At 37.9% G+C, this 14,823-nt stretch overlaps 1 protein-coding gene across 11 annotated transcripts in view; it reads right to left on the reverse strand.

Moving 5' to 3' along the window:
* Window positions 1-14,823, reverse strand: part of KLF12 (KLF transcription factor 12) — a 620,046-nt gene that overhangs the window by 17,044 nt on the left and 588,179 nt on the right. For 9 of the 11 annotated variants that reach the window (XM_054665368.2, XM_054665370.2, XM_016925371.4 and 6 more), the window contains one exon: window positions 12,309-12,466. In XM_054665368.2, the coding sequence (XP_054521343.1) occupies window positions 12,309-12,466 (158 nt within the window). Of the gene's footprint in view, window positions 1-1,044; window positions 1,162-12,308; window positions 12,467-14,823 lie in introns of those variants that run through there. The other 2 variants (XM_054665375.2, XM_016925372.4) reach the window with 1 other exon arrangement.

The following is a 14,823-nucleotide window of genomic DNA, read 5'->3' on the forward strand; positions in this document are numbered from 1 at the left end:
AGGCTTAGTCACCTATATGAGATCGATCCAAGGCCAAAAAGTTAAGCTTTCTGAAAGCTTCCCAGTTTGAAAGCTTCCCAGTTTCCTCATCTGTAAAACAGGAATGCCATTTACTCCTGCAGCACTGTTGGGAAACTCAAAAATACACACACTACATACCTGGCAAATAATACCCACTCAATAAAGGATATTTTATATTTACAAAATTCAGGGTATTTCTGTTTTTATAAAGAAATAAAAATAATATAAAGTTAAAAATGGATCCTGTTTGCTATTTTTTCAGCAATTAATTATAGTTTTGGGGTAAGCGGATGCCAATCCTGATGCTGATTTTCTTAACATTTTAAAGTATAAAGCTACTTTATAGGCCAAGCAGACCAATCTATTCCATAATGTCCATTTGTTCCTGTCAATTCAATCAAATAAGTAATCAATATGCCAGTCTCCATCCTACTGAATTGCCTGGACTGAATTAATTGACTATCTTTTTCATTAGGTATTATGAAGACCAAGTGGGTTCCTTCTTTCCTACTCTAAATAATACTGCATATTCTCTAATAAGTATTGTTGATAAAAATTATATTTGCTAAAGCATATAGTACTTTCCATGTACCATACTTTGCTCTAAGAGCTTTATGGATATTACCTCATTTAATTTTGACAACTTCCCAAAGAAGTCATTGCAATAACTAACCCCACTTCACCCAGTGTCGTCACCCAGTTAGCATGTGTCTCAATTACCACTCACCCTGCCTCTCAACATTTTAAATTAGTGCTGTCATAAACCAGGATATCTGGTCAGAACTGGGCACGGAGACTGCAAATGTGAGCTACTACTCACAGGACAGACAATAGTGTTAACAAACACAGGCTAGCCCTTCTCACCCAGAAATCCAATATAAGTGAACTAAAATATCCCATAATAAAAGTGAACTTTAGTGTAAGTAAAAAGTTCAAGGTCAAAAGACAATATTTTATTTGGCTGTTCTGAGTTTTCATTTCTACGTAGTGACCTTTCTTTTCCTATGTGACTGGTTACTTTTTCCTTGGTTTCTTTTGCAGAGACCTCTTCCTTTACCTGTTGCATAAACGTTTCCAAAGATTTTGACTTAACTTCTCACGTGGCAGGTGTTCCTCTTGGCTCATGTCTTCCACTACAACCTATAAGGGAAAAGACTCCTAAGCAGCTATACCTCAGTCTCTCTCCTAAGCGCCAGAGAGGGAGACAGGACATTTCCAACTGGTGGTCTGAAAGCATCTTCAATACGACCAAAACTTGCTCAGCATTTACCACCTAAACATGTTCCTCTTCCGGTTTTTCTGGAAAAACAGTAATTCCATCTACTCAGGTACCAAATCATCAATGTCTCCAGTTGGAGAGATTTCTTGGACTCTTCCCTCTGTGTGACTCCCTGCCTGCCCCACTCTGATAATTACATCTGCCAGTTCTGCCTTCTAAAATCTATCCAGCAATCCTCCCAGTTTATCCCCACAGTGGTGGTCTACCTTGCTTTAGGTCCTTTCCACCTTTTACCAGGACCAGTTTCTAATGATTCTGTTTCTCCGTCTTGCCTCCTATGCACACCAATTTATTGTCCATGCTGTAGAGAAAGAAAACTTTTTGAAAGATAATCTGATCATGCCACTTGTTGGCCCCATAGTACCCTGAGACACTCTCTTCACACCACGCTGTGATTGAAGGTTTTCCTCTCTGTCCGACTCAGCAGTGCCGTACTGAGGATGACTTTGAGCCTTCTTACCACTGTATCCCCAGGGCCTAACACATTAGTGCTGTGTGCTAATAAAGACTTGTTGATCAAAGGAGTGAAACTACTTTAATTTAAATACTTTGTTCTTTTAAAAATAGAACATAGGAGGGTCAACATAAGAGTAATCTATTTTGTGAGACAAAGAGAGTACACTGTTTACATTCTATCTATTCTATAATGTTTTCTTGTCTAATGAATTAGAATACATACTTTTGAAAATAAAAATATATTTGTGAGGTATCATTTAATACTAGTGCCACTTACAGTTCTAGTCTGCAAACAAATATTTTGTTTTAAACCTCTGAAATTAGTAACGTGTGACTGAGCCTTGTATTTTGTTGCTCAAATGAGCATTATTTTAACATTTAAAATATATCTCTTACAATTCTATTATTCTTAGTTATGGAGATTTTTAATTGAATTATCATAAGCATTATGAATCAACATTTTATTTACTTATTTATTTTGAGATGGAGTCTTTCTCTGTCGCCCAGGCTGGAGTGCAGTGGCATGGTCTCAGCTCACTGCAACCTCTGCCTCCCAGGTTCAAGCGATGCTCTTGCCTCAGACTCCTGCGTAGCTGGTACTACAGGTGTACACCACCATGCCCAGCTAATTTTTGTAATTTTAGTAGAGATGGCTTTTGCCATGTTGGCCAGGCTGTTCTAGAAGTCCTGACCTCAGACAATCCTCCCACGTCAGCCTCCCAAAGAGCTAGGATTACAGGTGTAAGCCAATGCGCCCAATCCTATTTTTATATATTCTTTAATGATGAATCTATGTTCTATCAAAATACAATTCCTTATTGTCTTTAATAATTCCATTAAAACCACAAATTTTATATTAGTAGTTAATTTTACCATTTAGGATATGACCAACACTCAAATCTAGTTATTCTTAGGCAGAATGAGAGAAAGTAGAAAGACTGAAGATATTATTATTCCATACCTTTTATATAACCCAGCTTTGATGGATGTATGGATAAAATGAAGCCAGAAGCAAAGGAAGGAGAATGATGTCACAAAGACACTATAAAGATCCCATGGCGGACGGGTGCAGTGGCTCACGCCTGTAATCCCAGCACTTTGGGAAGCAGAGGTGGGTGGATCACGAGGTCATGAGATCGAGACCATCCTGTCCAACATGGTGAAACCCCGTCTCTATTAAAAATACAAAAATTAGCTGGGCGTGGTGGCACACACTTGTAGTCCCAGCCACTTGGGAGGCTGAGGCAGGAGAGTCACTTGAACCTGGGAGGCAGAGGTTGCAGTGAGCCGAGATCGTGCCACTGTACTCCTCTAGCCTGGCGACAGAGTGAGACTCCATCTCAAAACAAACAAACAAACAAAAAAACCTATGGCATCTTTAACTTTGCACTGTCATTGATAATTTATGTGCTAATGCAAACAGAATTATGAAACACAACTCATTTAGTTATTTATTTAAATGAGGTAATAATGGATAGGTTTAGAAGTCTTTTCTAAATATAGGAAAAAAGATCAACTTATTTTTAATTGATAGGTTTAGAAGTCTTTTCTAAATATAGGAAAAAAGATCAACTGGTTTTTAAATAAAAATAAGGTAAAACTTTTAAAACAAAATTTGATCAACTATGTACAGAATGGTTGCCTACATTCCAATCATTGTAAATCTTAAGCATGTGTGTCTAAACAGTAACTCTCCATGATAGGTTAAAATGACTCTCTTCCCCACTGATGAAAATAAGTGCTACACCTGCAAAACATTTTGTTACCAATCCAAATTTTTTGTTTTCCTTGTTGGAGGTGGCACTGAAACATGCTTGTCTGCATAGGCAGGTGATGCTCGCTGCATCCCCCCAGTCAGGACCAATGACCCCTTCAGTGCTGCTGTAGCAACCTGCATAGAGCTCGCTCAGGGCTTTCCTATTACGTATTATTTTATATGCTGGATATGTGTGAATGAGGCCGTCTCTCCCACCAGATTTAGGACTCCTTGCTGTCTTCATTTCTACACGGCACCCATTACAGTCAAAGAGCTGTGTGCCAAACAAGCACTCAAGAGCAGCCTATTTAATTTTATTTAATGATTAATGCTTTTGGTCCACATCTTCTCACTGGCTTCTAATAAAATTTTAGTAGACTACGGAGAAAGACCACTCTATGTTAATTAAAGCCTTAAAAACAGATTAAAGTCTCTTGCTCTCTCATTACTTTACCGTCCCTGAAGGGCTGATGCTGAACAGGTAGGTACTGCTGGGTAGACATGCATAGGAGCACGGTTCCAGTGAAGAGAGAAGACTCGTAGGTTATCAGCAAACTAGTCTGAAACCAGATATAAGGAAAAGCATAGGCTCGAGAGAAACCAGAGTTTCAATCCTGGCTCTACTGCTTTCCTCATACCTGCCCATGTCCACGTGCCCTAACCTTGCTCCTTTCCAGGGATTTACATGTGTGATGAGAATATGTAAAGCACTCGAAGAGGTATGTTTGTGTTCAAAGGTAAAAAAGAAAACCTGAGATTCACACAAGTAGTTTGTCTAAGTTCACCAACAAGTTAGGGGCCAAAGAGATTGAAACTTTTGTCTCTGGACTTCAAGTTTGGTGATATTTCTATTATATTTTCTAATGTCTCAGCAGTTACCAATATAGCTCATATTCATGAGCTATTTGATCAGGACTTACAAACAACTTACGGGGAGAGGATTTTTCCTTGAAAAATGTCAGTGTGCCCTTAAATGATTTATTATCTTGGCATCACTAAGCACTATGCTTCATCTAACAAGGAACCTAGATGGGGGGGTCTGAAATGGAGCTTTATGTGGAATGAGCTATTTAATTAATGAATACAGATGTGAAGTCATGAACAGCAGCACTCGCTCGTCTGAAGATCTAGCAACCACAAGCACCTGCGAACAAAAGGCCACCAGGATGCACAGCTGTCACAAAGCCCCTGATTTTCTTTGTAGGAATATCCTCAAACCACTTCAGAATCTCATCCAGTAAATGAAGATGAAGATTCAAATTAGAAGCAAGAAATACAGGAATAGCAGCAAGAAATGATGAGGCAAGTAAGAAAGTGAGAAAAGACAGAATCTGCAATCATTTAGGATCGCTATGTGTGGAGGGGCGTGTGTACATATGTGTGTGTGCATTCCAAATATGTAATCAAATATAATTAATGGAATAAACATGTAATAGTATTTGATATTAATTACAGAGACTTCATTCATCAAGAGAAAAAATTATTAAATAATGTGTGGTTTCATAAAGGTAGGGAAGATCATACTCTGGAAACCATTAAATCAGAATTGCTTAATATTTTTAAGTGTCTATATGAATAAACTTCCTTAATGTACAAAATTCAGATGTGAATAATTCCTAAGAAATGTGACTACCTTAAGTTTACTAATTTTTAAGGTTAGAGGTGTATGGCTTTCATATGAATTAAAATGAATATTATACAGGATTACCTACTGGGCCTCACAAATTTATCAGAGAACAGTATGTCAATTGGGGATAGAAAATATTTCCAGATTCATTTGAACAGACTATTTTTACATATTGCAATTCCTTTGCAAAAAAAATTTGATTTTATCTTTATTTTGCCTTTTTAAAAATTCATCATTAAATTGTAACATTCTGCAGAACACTGATAATGTCAGTGTCATTGTTCCATTTTAATGTCATGTCATACATACTGTTAGAGTTCTAGTTTCTTTTCAGACCCTCTTCTAGACTAGACCCAACATCTGGTTCTGGTGCACCATCTAGTGGCTGTAGGAATCACTGATGCCTGAATGTTACTTGCTTTTACTGCATTGTAGAAATTACTAGAGCATTTATTTTTTAGAAAATAGTGAGAATTCTAAAGAGCAAAACCAAATTCACAAAATTATTTTCTTCTAAAATTCAAATGCAAATCAGTTAATAAGCAATAGAATTCTTAACGTGAGGGAATCCATAGTGCATAATTGTTTTGTATAGCACATATTTAAATGACCATATTAATTTAAATGGCAATGTATACTCATTTAAGTACTAATATTTATTTGTGAATATGCATATTTATTTAAATACTCTGTAAACTGCTTCATGTACATAGACCCACAATTTAGACAGTGGATATAAATAATTAACCTGCTGACAATAATGTGTATGTGATGGCTGAGATATATTTTTTCCTTTTTTTGACATGCCTTAAATGATTAAGCACAAGCAGGCATTAATAAACTCATTCAAAAATACTTGGTCACATCTTCGTGTTATTATCTAAACTGTACACTCATGAAAATATACTTATTTTTAATTTAGAAAGGCACTCCTCAGCATTTCTTTTTCTATTCTAAATTCTTTGCTAATATCTAGAAAATGTACCTCTTTCAAATACCTACAAATATGTTTAAGTTACTAAGTTGTAAATAAAAAGATGACTGATCAGGTACTTATATGGTACAAAAAGATCAAGCATTAAAGGCAAAATTAACTTTCTCAAAGCAAGTTTCTCACTGATACTTACTCCCCTCCCATAGCGTGCATGGCTCTCGTAAGTCAACTGGTATAATCCCAAACTCCAAATTAATTGTTGGTCACACACACGTAACTTACTCAATACGCCTGAAGCAAAGGTAAGGCTAAGAAGATGTTTACTAAGAGCATGCAAACCAACCTGATTCCCTATAGAACTAGTTTTGATTTCATTTTGAACACTGTTACAAAATCTTATACATAATTATAAATCAGAAGTCAGGATGGGCTCATTTTGAACTAGTTACAGAAAATCAACCAAATTTCACTTTTTTTCTTTCTAAAAATAATGTTATTTGACTGATAATAGTTCAAGGAAGCCATGACTGCACATAGTAACTATCTCTCTGCTAAGTGGATGAATGGATTTGACATATCTTGGTTTTGGGCAGGTATTTCACAAGGACATTTAGATTTAACTGTGAGGCAGAGAAATGTGAGCTGGAAACAGGAGAGCTAGTGGATTCTGGCTACTGTTTAAAGAATTAAGACCTATCTGAATGGAGGCCTCTCGGATCATGTCTTAGGGTTTTTTCCTTGAACGCATCCCATTCAATACATTCATCAATTACCTGGCACAGATGAAGAAGCTGAAACAGACAGCAAAAATAATAAAAGCAAAGTGGGTAGGGAGAACTTTCAAGTCATTTCAATTTATTAGAATAATGGGCCCAAATCAAGAAAATGAATATAGAATAATTATTTCTTAGACTTGAAAAAGTATGTGCAACCTCAGAATAATGATTCTGTCCTGTATTTACAGCCTGTGCCTCAACACTTTCAGTGATAGGGAACACACTGCTTCCAAGCAAAGCCATCATTAAGGGACAGCTCCAACCACACATACAACATGGCATGTTTAGGTTTAAAAGAAATCTATTATAGGTACAAGGGATAGACAAGATACAGTTGTTAGCAGTTTTTGATTTAGATAACCTAATAAACTGCTAAAAAAAACTTAACACCATTTTTGCATATACAAGCATATCTTATTTTCCTGCACTTCACTTTATTGCATTTCGAAGATATTGTCTGTGTGTGTGTGTGTGTGTGTGTGTGTGTGTGTGTGTGTGTTTACAAATTCAAGTTTTGTGGCAATCCTATGTCAAGCAAGTTTACTGGTGCCATTTTCCCAAGAGCATGTGCTCACTTTGCATCTTTGTGTGATACTTGGGTAATTGTCACAATATTTCAAACTTTTAAATTATTATTATATTTTGTATGGTGATCTGTGATCAGTGACCTTTGATGTTTCTACTTTAATTGTTTTGGGTTCGATGAACTGTACCCAAGACGGCAAACTTAATGGATAAATGTTGTGTGTGTGGTGACTGCATCACTGACCAGCTGCTACCCCATCTTACTCCCTCTTCTTGAGCCCCCCTATTCCTTGAGACACAACAATATTGAAATTAGGCCAGTTAGTAACCCTAAGTGTTCAAGTGAAAGGAAAAGTCATACATCTTTCACTTTAAATCAAAAGCTATAAATGATTATGCTTAGCGAATCAGGCACTTCGAAAGCTGAGATGGGCTGGAAGCTAGGCCTCTTGAGCCAGTTAGCCAAGCTATGAAAGCAAAGGAAAAGTTCCAGAAGGAAATTAAAATGTTATTCCAGTTAACACACAAATGATAAGAAAGCAAAACAGCCTTATCGCTGATTTGGAGAAAGTTTGAGTGGTCTGGATAGAAGATCAAACCAGTTACAATATCCCCCAAAGCTAAAGCCTAATCCAGAGCAAGGGCCACTCTTCAATTCTTCACGGCTGAGAGAGGTAAGAAAGCTGCAGAAGGAAAGTTGGAAGCTAGCGGAGGTTGGTTCATGAGGTTTAAGGACAGAAGCTGTCTCCATAACATATAAGTGCAAGTTGTAGCAGCAAGTGCTGATGTAGAAGCTGCAGCAAGGTATCCAGAAGATCTAGCTAAGATCACTGATGAAGGCAGCCATACTAAACTACAGATTTTCAATGTAGATGATATACCCTCCTATTGAAAGATGTCATGTAGCACTTTCTGAGCTAGAGAGGAGAAGTCAATGCCTAGCTTTAAAGCTTCAAAGGACAGATGGACTCTTGTTAGGGACTAATGGAGACAGTAACCTTCAGCTGAAGCCAAGGCTCATATACTATTCTGAAAATCCTAGGGCCCTTAAAGAATTATGCTAAATCTAATGCTAAATCTGCTTGTGCTGTAAAAATGTAACAACAAAGCTTGGATTTTACAGCATGGTTTACTGAATGTTTTAAGCCCACTGTTGAGGCCTACTGCTCAGAAAAAAAGATTCCTTGAGAAATATTACTGCTCACTGACAATGCACCTGATCACCCTAGAGCTCTGATGAGATGTACAAGGAGATGGATGTTGTTTTTCTGCCTGCTAACACAGCATGCATTCTTCAGCCCACGGATCAAGGAGTCATTTTGACTTTTAAGTCTTATCATTTAAGAAATACATTTCGTAAGACTATAGCTCCATAGCTAGTGATTCCTCTTGTGAATCCAGGCAAATTAAATTTAAAAACCCCTGGAGAGGATTCACCATTCTAGATGCCATTAGGAACATTTGTGATTCATGATAAGTCAAAAATCAACATGAACAGGAATGTGGAAGTAGTTCATTCAATCCTCATCGATGACTTTGAGGGATTCAGGGCTTCCATGGAGAAAGGAATTGCAGATGTGGTGGAAACAGCAGGAAAATTACAATTAGAAGTGGAGCCAGGCGCGGTGGCTCACGCCTGTAATCCCAGCACTTTGGGAGGCTGAGGTGGGCAGATCACCTGAGGTCGGGAGTTCGAGACCAGCCTGACCAACATGAAGAAACCCTGTCTCTACTAAAAATACAAAACTAGCCAGGCGTGGTGGCACATGCCTGTAATCCCAGCTACTTGGGAGGCTGAGGCAGGAGACTCACTTGAAACTGGGAGGCGGAGGCTGAGGTAAGCCGAGATTGCGCCATTGCACTCCAGCCTGGGTAACAAGAGCGAAACTCCATGTCAAAAAAAAAAAAAAAAAAAAAAAAAAAGGAATTAGAAGTGGAGCCTGAAGATGTGACTGAATTCCTGCAATCTCATGATAAAACTTGAATGAATGAGGAACTGCTTCTTACGGATGCGCAAAAAAAGTGATTCTTGAAATGGAATGTATTCCCAGTGAAGATGCTGTCAACACTGTCCAAATTACAATGAAGGATTTAGAAGATTTTATAAACTTAGTTGATAAAGCAGCATCAGAAGATTGACTGCAATTTAGAAAGAAGTTCTATGGTGGGTAAAATGTTATGAAACAGCACCACAGGCTACAGGGAAATCTTCTATGAAATAAGAGTCCACTGATGTGGCAAACTTTATTGCTGTCTTAAGAAATTTCCACATCCACTCCAACCTTTAGCAACTATCACCCTGATCAGTCAGCAGCCATCAACACAGAGGCAAGACCCTCCACTAGTCAAAAGATTACGACTCTAAAGGCTCAGATGACTGTTAGTACTTGTGAGCAATGAAGTGCTTTTTAATTATGTACTTTTTTTAGACAATGCTATTGCACACTTGAGTATAGTGTAAACACAACTTTTAAATGTAATAGGGAAACAAAAAAATTGTGTGACTTGCTTTCTTGTGATATTTACTTTATTGGGATGGTGGGGAACTGAACCCACAGGATCTTTGAGGTACGCCTGTATTAAGAGAAGTCCATTCACAGGATGTGTTCCCTCAATTTGTGGTATGAAAACTTAAAAAGACACAGTGATCAGTTGGAGTGTATCTACAAAGACACGGCTGAGAAAACTGGAGGTGTTTGATTTGGAGAATTAAGATGTTAGTTGGTTCATGACAGTGTTGAGAGGAACACTGGGGCCAGTGAGTGAAAATTATAGCATTATCATTAGAGCCATTCTGTTCAACCAGAAGGTTCCAAGACCTAAACAGCACCATAAGAGGCTACTGGACATTGTAAGAGAGGAGAACTCTGTCTTCAGATTGTGTTGCAGAAGAATATGCGGCCACTCAGAGCATTTAAGGAGAGTTGGTTAAACTACTAATGTGGGAACAATAGTCAGCCAGAAGTGCCAAAGAGATAATAACAGCTACAACCATCTGGTTGTTAATAACAAATTTTTAAAAATACACATAAGTATGCAGAAAACTGCACAGCAGTGACTTCCTCTCTGCGAAATATGACACGCAAGGGGTTCCCCGAATTAGGAAACACTAGACTGTAACATATAAAGTCCATTCTGACCCTTAGAGTCTGTGATTTCATTGTATTAATAGCCAAGCTAATCAATTCTGCTTCAGCATAGCATTCAAGGTTCAGATTGTTTTGAATTACAATGCATAAATGATGTCTCCTCTGCTCTCATGGTGTATGTTAGAATCTGTAAGATGCAATCCTATACTGCCATGGAGTTAAATCCTTTAATAGTACCTGATTAAAAATTTTCCTCTCTTTCACTGTTCATCACTTGGGTAAGAGGAGTAGAGGTGTCTGTGTGAAAATGAGGCTAATATGTATTCCAGAAAACTCAAAGAGAATAGGAATAACTCAAAATATGTGATGATTCATTGTAGAAAGTCATTTTTTTAAAAACAGAAATGCTCCTATAAAGTCAGTAATATGGTCTAATCATACTTCCTGCCATGATCTGTGTTCACTATCTACTGGTAAGATGGAATATACTTACTCAATTTCCATGTCTTCACACTCATTCTTTGCCTTAATGATAAAGAAACTGACTTAAAAATAGAGCCTAAGAAACAGATAAAAACCTCTCATTGGGAAGCTCAGAATCGTAGAAAAGGAAGAATCTAGAATAAGTAGAAAAGAGAGGCTGGGTGCAGTGGCTCACACCTGTAATCCCAGAACTCTGAAAGGCCAAGGTGGAAGGACCACTTGAGCACAGGAGTTCAAGACCAGCCTGGTCAACATAGTGAGACCCTGTCTCTAATTAAGTAGGAAAGGGAAAAGAACAGGGAGCAGAGAGGGAACATGGGCTAAATGGAAAATGATGCTAATTTCAATTATTTTGATACCTAAGCTGGGAGGCAGTTTACAGAGTACAGTTCTTTTCACATGTCTGAGATGGGAATCTGTTACATGTGAAGCTTCCAGTCAGTGGCAGACGCTGTCAAGGAAAGACGCTGGACTGGACTTGCTTGCTGTGAGCCATGTTTTACCGGGAATGTGTGAATGAATTTCCCTGCTCTATCGGCTTCTTTGGGCTTCACGCAGTCCAGTCACCACTCTTCTTAGAAGAGGTGGTGGAACTGTGGGGCCCTCTTCCTATCTTCAGTCTCTTGCCAGGGCCTTGCACTGGAGGCATCCTGGAGGAACTGGAAGCTCAGGAAGCCAGAGGATGCCAGCTGAGGGACACAGAAGGCAGAGGATGGGGTGGGCAGGGGCTAAGTGCAGAGTCACCAGTTCATTTCCTAGATGGATGGGGGAACAGTGGCAAAGGCAGTGAGTCAATTGTGGTATCAATTTCCTTTTCTGTAAACTGTCAATACTAAAACTCCTCTCCCTATATTAAAAAAATACCAGTGTGAATCAAATGGAGTTATGCCTGAATGTTTGTAAAAACTTCCCACAATGCTACGTATCTGTCATTTTTTATTTTTCAGTTGTTTACCTATTTGCTATTTGGGAGAGAGTTTTGAGGAGAGCAAAAAGCATCATCTAAAGGAATGGATAAAATACTAACTTTAAGAGAGAGAATAATTTTGTTCAGCTTCTTCTTTGATGTGCCACGTGGACATTTTTTAAAACTGATAGACTATATAATGATTAAGTGGTGATGCTGACTGTGAGAAAGACTACTAGATCACTGTGTTCCCAACATTTTAAAAGCTCAAATACTTCACTGGTTTCTCAAGTTTCTCTCTTTCTCAAGAGAGAGAGAATACATTCCGCCTAGAAGGAGGGAACTGGACTTGAGAGGTACACAGGATGAATGAGTACGAAAGGCTCCCGAGGTAAGTGGCCGGCGCTTTATGGACTCTCACTGGCTCACAGGTGAGAAGCCCTGCAGAGCGGTACCTGTATGTGTCCTCCGGTGAGCCTTCAGGTGAGAACTTTTTGTGTACACTTTGTTGCATCCCTCAAAATCACATCTGTGGATACGCCGTTTTCTGGAGTCTGGGGATTCAGACCGTCTCTGGCGTCTTGTGCTCTCAATACTAAATGGTGAAATTGAACTGGAAAAAGAAAAAGTGGAGTTACATGGTGAGATGCACACCACCCCATTTTGGTTCTGGTGGCATGGGAACATTGTCTCAGACACTACAGCTTCACAGACTCAAGGCCACCATGACCACAGTTCTTGTACCACTTTCTTGGGCAGATCTCACTTTTCGAATCCTGAAAGGCAGGCAGCATGAGTTATTTCTGGCAAAACACTCCAAGGGAGAGAAAGACATGCTTCAAACAACAATAACAAAAACTGAAAGTAAATGAAAGCAGTGGTAGGTGAGTATTTCCTCATTATTAGAAGAAACAATCTGGTAGGGGTAAATTACCATCTCACAGTTTTCCATTTCTGAATATCCTGATAGAGAAGATTTTAAGAAGGCTTGCTATAGACAAATAACAAAATGATACATTTAGTAAGTAACAAGAGGGTCTGCACTGCATGTGACAACATAGAAACTCCTGTAAAATCACAAGGTACATTTCTAAACAAGTGAGGTCAGGCTGAAAGAAATGACATCAGTAACATGAATCATGACAAGCTATTTCTGTTTGGTGAAACGCACCTGACATTTAACTTTTCTAGTTGGAGTTTCTTTGTGGTGAGGAATAACGTGCATTGTCTTTAAAGATTAGCTGTACCACCATTATAAAAAAAAGTTTTAACTAAGAAATTTGGCCCTAACTTGCATATTGTTTAATCTGAATGCCCCAGTAGAAAAACAGGATTAGTTTATAATGTCAGGTAATTGACTAACATGTACTTAAAAAAATCTTAATCTCTTTTGATTGAGACAGAAATAATATGACTCATCTTTTTTAGTACCATGACATTCTTTAAAACTACAGTGAGATATGATAAAAAAGCAGTCACTCATATTTCTACTCTACAAAATGTACTACAGTTAATATTTTGACATATTTTCTTCCAGCTTGTTCACATTTTGATGCTTTTAAAAATTAGTTTTTATTGGTAAATCACCTCTTTTAAAAGTTGAACATTACTGATAAAGATCAATTCCCCCCTTGTTTTCCACCATTATCCTGGTCCTTTCTCCTCCTTCCAGGGAAGAGTCTCTATCCTGAGTTTTCTTTACCTCTTTCCAATTCTTTTAAATTATGTTTACCTATACAAATCTGCATTTACAGACATTGATTTTTTGTGGGTGTTTTTTAAGTCATATGAATAATATCATGCTGTTTATATCATTCTGCAAATTGTTTTATTCCTTTTTTTAATTCAACATTTAACATTTGAGATTCATCCATGTCGATATAAATGCCATAATTCATTTATTTGAAGTGCTATATACTTATAACTTACCAATTTTAAGATCTATTTTTAAAATATTTTAACCATCTCCAAAATCAGAATGCTTCTTAAAATTGATGGCTTATTACAGTTTTACTGGCATAACTTTTTTTATTAGTGGTACATAAAGTAACGGTGCATTTTACAATTGATGACATTTTAACTTAGATCGGGGGTCAGTGAACTTTTGCTGTAAAGGACTAGATAGTAAATATTTTATTTCAACACTGAGGGCCACACAGTCTTATGTTGTAGCTAATCAATTCTGCAACTGTATCATGAAAGCAGCTATAGATTATATATAAACAAAGGAATATGGTTATGTTCCAATGAAACTTTGTTTACAGAAACAGTGGGCTGGCCAGGCACAGTGGCTCAAGCCTGTAATCCCAGCACTTTGGGAAGCTGAGGCAGGAGAACTGCTTGAGCCCAAGAATCTGAGACCAACCTAGGCAAGAAGGAGAGACCCTATCTCTACAAAACAAATAAACAAACCAAAACACAGTGGGCTGTATTCTGTCCTTGAGCCGTAGCTTGCCGACTATGGAATTAGATGAAACATGGCAGGAGTCCAGTGAATATTCACTGCCATTTCCCAAGTGATGGACATATAGACTACTTGTAATTTGCACTTTCATATTGCTCCAGTGAATTTTTTCTGAAAGTCTCTTTCTGCACACGTGTCTTCAGATTTCAGTGTACCTTCTCCCTTTTACTAATAAATTAGGCAAACAAAGCTTTCTGTTAGGTAAGGTCAAATATAAACAACATTTATCTACCTGTGTCTCAAACAGTTTTATGCAAGATCTACCACAGTAGAATGAAAGAACATATGTTATGTATGGCCAAGCCACTTTTTTCAGCTTTCTTATCAATGTGGATTTGTGGTTTTCCACATAATTGACTCACAGTTGCAGGGATCGGAGTCTATCGTGAAAGGAGTCAAAATAGTGTGACTGGCCTGCCTCACGTAAGAACAGCTGTAGTTACTCCTGACAAGGTATATTTTTATCACTGGGTTTGATTCCCATGAACAAGTAAGACTGTGTGGTG

This window comes from Pan troglodytes, chromosome 14 (genome assembly GCF_028858775.2).
Source record: "Pan troglodytes isolate AG18354 chromosome 14, NHGRI_mPanTro3-v2.0_pri, whole genome shotgun sequence".
NCBI classification, from domain to species: Eukaryota; Metazoa; Chordata; class Mammalia; order Primates; family Hominidae; genus Pan; species Pan troglodytes.